Source organism: Nestor notabilis, unplaced genomic scaffold (genome assembly GCF_000696875.1).
Source record: "Nestor notabilis isolate BGI_N333 unplaced genomic scaffold, ASM69687v1 scaffold6430, whole genome shotgun sequence".
In the NCBI taxonomy this organism is placed as follows: Eukaryota; Metazoa; Chordata; class Aves; order Psittaciformes; family Psittacidae; genus Nestor; species Nestor notabilis.
In genome coordinates this window covers 52,100-59,015 of record NW_009909601.1, presented here as the reverse complement: position 1 = coordinate 59,015, position 6,916 = coordinate 52,100, and the positions used below count along the sequence as shown (strand labels likewise).

At 37.3% G+C, this 6,916-nt stretch overlaps 1 protein-coding gene across 1 annotated transcript in view; it reads left to right on the top strand.

Moving 5' to 3' along the window:
• The window catches only part of WDR1 (WD repeat domain 1), a gene marked incomplete at its 5' end in the record, with an annotated part of 19,171 nt that extends 13,158 nt beyond the window's left edge, over positions 1-6,013 (top strand). The window contains 6 exons of the mRNA XM_010012253.1: positions 710-866; positions 1,548-1,635; positions 2,673-2,783; positions 3,241-3,414; positions 4,639-4,783; positions 5,075-6,013. Coding sequence (XP_010010555.1) covers positions 710-866; positions 1,548-1,635; positions 2,673-2,783; positions 3,241-3,414; positions 4,639-4,783; positions 5,075-5,184 — 785 coding nt within the window. The remainder of the gene's footprint in view (positions 1-709; positions 867-1,547; positions 1,636-2,672; positions 2,784-3,240; positions 3,415-4,638; positions 4,784-5,074) is intronic.
• Between the last annotated feature and the right edge of the window lie 903 nt (positions 6,014-6,916).

Here is a 6,916-nt window from a genome sequence, read left to right as displayed (position 1 = left end):
ATGACTTTCGTGCTGAAGAGAACTCGTACTACTTTTGAGACTTTATTTCAGTCCTTTTGGTTTCTGGAGCAAAACACTGGGAATGCAGCCTGGTTTGCAAAGGGCAAGTTAAAGGGGGAGGGTGGGATATATTCAGCTAGAAGACTGTTGGCTTTTCTTCAGTGTTCTGAAGCTTATAAATAAAACCGCAGTCCTTCATCCTGCCTGCTGTGGAGCATTAAAATGGTGTCACATTGGCATAAATTGTAGTAAATACAGGACTTGTGTCTTTACAAACTTGTAGTATAGTGTTAGTAGTTCAAACTGATGTTAACGTATAGCATCAGGGAAAGCCAGTGTTGCAGGACTTCTAATTACTATTCTTTAAAAAGTATTTCCTGTTCTCAGAGCTGATGCTAATTGCTCCAGGATTTGCTGCTGTTTGTGGTCATTTAGCTCATTACAGAACACCAGAGGTTCATGTAATAAATATTTTGAGGGTGTGAGGTTGACCAAACCCTGGATTGTCGAGCCTCCATCCTTAGAGATACTCAAAACCTAGCGGAATGGGCAGCCTTTTGTAGCTGACACTGATTCGAGCAGCAGGTTGGACTAAATGATCTGAAGAGATACCTTCTAACCTTAGCTATTTGGTCAATTACTTACCTTTTTATGATGCTGTATCTGACTGCACCAGTAAATCCAAATGTTCCTTAATTCTATTATGCACATTATTGGGATTCTGAAACTGGAGAGAATGATGGCTTTTCTGGGAAAGGTCATACAAACCAGGTTTCTAGAATGGCAGTGGATGAAATGGATCAACTGGTCACCTGCAGTATGGATGATACTGTGCGCTACACCAACCTTAGCAAGAGGGACTACAGGTTAGTTAAAATGTTGGCTTTTATTGTAGCACTGCAGCCTTAATTATTTTACAGCAAGAGTTTTGTTGACTTATATGGCAAAGAAATTTATGCTACAGTTTATTCAGGTTTTATGTTACCATGGAAACCGTATAGAAATGATTGCTTTACCAACCTTCCTTTTTTCTGTGACAACAAGAAATGCATCCCAGACTTTTCAATTTGTCTCATCCCTTCCACAGGTTATATAGAGATCAATCTTGTATCGGGTGGTTTAGTTAGGAGACTGTGGAAAGGGTACCCACTTTCTGATTCATAAATACCCAAGAATATTGGTGATAAATGTGGTTAGGAAGGGCAAGACATGTCTGTTTCTTCATGGAAGCCACAATTGAAGCAAAAAACTTCAAAGAAATCTATTAAGATCACCAATTAGTTTAAAGAAAAATAAATGAACTCCAGTGTAGTAACATTGACTTTCACTTAGCAGCTGTACTACTTGATCAAGATACTAATACTTTAAACAGTAAACAGAAGGAAATTTTGCAGATTGTTAAAAAAAAACCCTTAAAATTATTCTATGCCTATCATTACTTAGAATTGCCTATTCAGCTAATACTAATGATACTAATGACCAAGAATATGTGTAACTTACTCTGCCTTGTCCTTCATGCTTCTCCATTTTGGCGCACCTTCTTCCAGTGGCCAGGATGCTGTGAAGATGGATGTTCAGCCAAAATGTTTAGCTGTGGGTCCTGGTGGCTATACTATAGTTCTATGCATTGGACAAGTAAGTATTAACTTGTGAATTATCAACACAATTGCTTTCTTAACAGTGCTGTGTATGGTAACACAATAGTTTCAAACAAACTTGTTTAGTATAGGATCACCTTGCACATCTGTAGAATTTCCTAATGAGAGCTATAGGGAACATAATTCAGTAGGATACTTGCTAGGCTTGTTTTTTCTCATCCTGTACCAATTTGACAGTCTTATGTATAGATTTAAATCTCACATGGTTGGTTGTGTGAATGCATCAGAATTTGTTATCAGTACAGCGTTGTGCTAGAAGGATACAGCATCTGAATCATGCTCTTGCCTCATCACAGTTCAGTACTGTGATTCTGGGGAAAGGATGTCTTGTTCCTGCATTATGTGTTTTTGTAACTAATCCAATAGCCAATTAACTAATGCTGTTGTACAGCATACGTAGCTCTAGCTTGCTTGCCAGTAATATTAAGATCACGCAAAACTAGAGACATTGCACCAAGGCTATCGTGTATCAAAGCATGCTTAACTTCAAATGATTCATGCCTTCTCTATGGATGCTGATTTTATGCTTAGAACTTTTGAGTAGGGTTGTCCAAACTTGTTTTCCACATGAGTTATAATTCCAGTTGTCCATGGTGTAGAACTGGATACAAAGTAGCCCTTAAAACTTAACATTGCAATATTAACTTGCTGCTGATTTGGTCCTGCCTCCCTTTCTTAAGGAGCAAACCAGGAATGGAGTAAGCATTGCTAAAAAGGCTGTTTTGTCCGTGGTGTTCATGCTCAAACCAAATGAGGCAAAGCTGAAGACAGTAGAACATGCCTTGCACTACCTAATTTAGAGCACATAGGTACTCCAGTACAGCAGATTAATTATTCACCACACGTAGGCATTTATTTCTTTTAATAAAAAAAAAAAATGAAACTATTCCCTTAAGATTATAGTAGAGTCATGAGCAATTGGGAGTGTATTTATGACTAAACTTTGTGGCTTAGTCATAGTTTTGCATTGGGCATTTTAAAGAAGGGTCTTAGTTTCTAGTTTTCTATTTGCAGATTGTCTTGATGAAAGATAAGAAAAAATGTTTTGCAATGGATGACCTTGGCTATGAGCCAGAAGCTGTAGCCATTCACCCTGGAGGAGGTACAGCAGCAGTGGGAGGAGCGGTAAGATTGTACTTCCTAAAGCTGTATTGCTTTGAACATTGTAACTAGTAACAGAAACATTTAACTCTAGGAGATGTGTTGAGAGGTAGTAAGTGGCAATTTGTAACAGCAATAGTACAATAAGTAAATTATGTGTAATAGGTATTCCTAGACTTCTAATTCCCCGGGTTCTCCTGCCATTGTCACCTAACTTTTTATCTTATATTTGCTGGTTTTGAATTGTCACATCGTTGTTACTGAGTATATACTTGAAGTAGGTAAATTCTAGAAACCATGTCTGTATTCTAGACTTGGTGGACTGTAGCCAGCATAAATGACAGGTTCTTTAAACTAGTTTTTAAAGTAAGCACTACCAGATAGAGCTGATGCAAAACATTCCTGAAATTCAGTAAGCTTTCCTCTTTCTATTGCAAAGTGATTTTTGTACGTTTTCCCCTTTTTCACTATTAATTTGCAGGATGGGAATGTCCGGTTGTATTCAATCCAAGGAACCTCTTTGAAAAATGATGAGAAGTCTTTGGAAGCTAAGGGTCCTGTTACTGACCTGGCATATTCTCACGATGGTGCCTTTCTTGCAGTCTGTGATGCAAACAAAGTTGTCACTGTCTTTAGTGTCGCTGATGGCTATGCGGTAAGAATAGTTGTTTAAAAAGAAACTGACTGGCATTTCGTGTCTAAACCTGTTGTGGTGAAATATAGTGCAGTAGCCGACACTTAATTTTTAAATCACTGATGTTTATTTGATATTGTTGTGACTGTTTAACTGGTATTTTTAGTTAGTGTCACTTTTTGTTCACAACAGCCTTTGTGGAGCTTCCACATCATAAGAATAGGTGAGGAAATTTACAGCATGGGTTGGCTACTGGGAAAACACTCAAACCCATCTAATAGCAAACACACGGTGGAAGGGTTGGATCTCCACAGGCCAGCAGTAGTTAAATATAAAAGATTATAAAGTAATCAGTACAAAGTAATGCATGTTCCTTATTTTGACCAGCTGAATCATTAGCGTGGCAGGGTGTTTCTTTTTGTGTGAGGTTTTTTGGTTGGTTGGGTTGGGTTTTTTTGGGAGGATTCTTTTTTTGTTGTTTTGAGGGGTTTTTTTTTTTGTTTTTTCGTTTATTTTTTTTAAGTGGGGGAAAATCAACAAAGTACATGCATGCCTCTTAGAGAACTGGTGTGCCTTTCTGTAAAATGGCTCAGCTTGATAAGAATCATGTAGTATAACAAAATTGAATTAAATAAAGCAGGCTCGGCAAAAAAAATCTGCTGGCTGTGGCACACAGTTTACCTCGGTAAGAAGTAAGCAATGAAAGGGATGCATTAGGGCAGGGAATCTTGCTTTATTCCTCCATTTAGAGTCTTAACCAAGAACCAAAGAATGGGCAGTTTCCAGTTTTTGGCTGAGTAGTCAGTATGTGTATCAGCCTGTAAAATCATTAGGGTAACTGAAATCACACTGAAGTAAAAAAATGCAGATGGCATTTCACAAAAACGTTCCATTTTCTAAGTGAAATTTGAAAGAATTTTCCTTTTAGAAACATCTGTGGGATTATTTTAAAAGTCTCTAAACGAAAAGTGACTTATTGCATATGCACTTTACAGATCCAGCTTTCATAGAAGAAGTCTTAGCTCTTTTTACAAAAGGCTTGGATTTTATTGGCCTGATAAGTGTTTAAATAAATAGCATAAAATGAAGCCACTAACTGGTTTGTTTAGAGCATCCATCTGTACAGAGATGTACACTGTCTGAACTATTGCAGTAGCTTCTTGTAATGCTACAAATTAAAAGCCAGGGATTTCCTGAAGGAGCTTAAGCTAATGAAGTAACACTGTCTCTTTAACTTTCAAATAGGAACATAATGTCTTTTACGGACACCATGCAAAAATTGTTTGTATTGCCTGGTCTCCTGACAATGAACACTTTGCTTCCGGGGGCATGGACATGATGGTATATGTTTGGACTGTAAGTGATCCAGAGACCAGAGTGAAGATACCAGGTATGTTTCCTTCAAAAGATTACTTTTGCGAGTTGCTAGTAGTTCTCGAAATCCAACACAGTACCTGCTTTCTAGAATTAAGCTTTGAATGTTTTCCCAAGCTAATTTGGCCTTTACATTAATCTTTGTGTAGCTACAGTAGCCAGATCTCTTCTGTTGTTTTGTAGTCACTTTTTAAAATATAAAGCTACTGTTTAATACAGCTGAAAATCATATCTGGAATATGTACTAAAGTTGTTTTGTCAGCCTCACCTTCCTAATTCTCTTCTGTTATTTTGCACTGCCGTACAGATGCACACAGGCTACATCATGTAAGCGGCTTGGCATGGCTGGATGAACACACTCTGGTAACAACATCCCATGATGCTTCTGTCAAAGAGTGGTCTATCTCCTACAATTGAAATAATCCCTCTCTTTGGAAGGACCTAATCAGGGACTAGAACTACTGCAGTGGAACATAGCATTTCTCTTAAAGAATCTGTATTGGCCTCTGGGTCTGCTATCATATCCTCATATCTTTACAGGGTGTTCATATCTGTAATTAAATGTACTTTGAAAGCTTTAGCCAGTAACAGTTTGCACATGAAAAGCACTTAAATTATGTCTGGAGCTTAACCTTTGTGCTGAACATTCCAGAGGCAACAGCCAAGCGAGTTGGTGTGAAAGATTCAAACTCAATCAGTTGTTCTTTTCTAACCAAGAAACATAAGACTGTACAGCATGAGAGTAATACTTCTCATTTTTAATAATTACAGAACATTTCTGTACTAACGGTCATAGTAAGAGTATTTAGTTGTGATCCGAAACCAATCAAGCTGTGTGCAGCTACTGTATATTGCTTTGCTTCTCTGTACTGCACCAAACTGTTGCCTCAGATTTTCTCCTCCAGATAACAAAATGGGGTACATACATAATAAACTTTTTATGTATTTCATGTCAAAGCTTTGTGGTTTATTTTAAGGTGGAAGTGTGGGGTTTTGATGTACTTACTGTTGTGGGTATAATGTTTACAAATAATCATTGTGGCAACTTCTTGCATCAGAAACACATTTGTTACTTCCATGAAATAAGATTGTCTGGTCATTTCAATGTCAGAAAAAAATCTTTCTGTTTCAAAGATTAAAGATATTTTCTGTTTGAAGGAGGAGAAGCATGTTATTGTTTAAAAAAAAAAATGCAGTACTTCTACCACCTTTTTGAAAATACAGGAATTAAAGTGAAGCATTGTTATGACTTGAAGTGATTTTTTTAAAAGATAGTGTTTGCTGAGTAAGTTTTATGCCTTTGCATGTGCAGAACAGTTGCATGGAAGCAGTTATCTCCTGTGAACAGGTTGTGTTCTTGTGTTTAGTTCCCTTCTCACACTCTACAACACACTTCAGTGATTCGAAGCCAGCAGTCCAACAAGAGTGGAGGAGGACATTCTGATGCAAAGTGGTAGGAAGATTTGTTACCATCTGTAGTGTCCAAAAGAAGCTGTTGTTCAGAACTTTGGAAGACTTAGTAAAGAAAAATCTGGGGGCTTGGTTTGGTTTGGTTTTCTTTTTTTTAAGTCTTCACTTAAGTCTCTTCTTTTATTTTTTTTTTTTATTATTTTATTTTTATTTTTTTAAGTCTTCAGTGCTCTTTGGTTTTTATTAAGCTTTCCTTTCTGTGTGGACTTGTACGTTGTTTTTTTTACCAATCATATTTCTAATGACACTAATTATACAGCAAATAAAAGGCTTTTGCCGCTTCTTGTACTGTGGACCATTGCTCAATTGCTGAAAAAAGAATTGCCTGTCATAAATTACTTTGAATCATCTTTTTAGAAGGAAAAATGTTGATTTTGTTTCAGAAGTGGTAACCAGATGTCTTCTGGCATGCAAACCAGTATACACATTGGAATAGCTGACATGGGTTTTAGCTAAGCAGCAGAATATTTTGCATCATGGTTTCTTTGTGCTTGCTGCATCGCTCCATTAGCAGTTTTGCATGTCTGTTTATTAACAATGCAAGGATAAGTTTCAGAAAAGGGCATGTTTGGAATCGGGCATAAGATCCAAATGAACAAGATTTCTCAGTGTCTAGCTCCTAACCCTTGTTCTGCTGTTGTTTCTTGTGCCAGTCCCTGTGCAATTCATCCATTGTTCC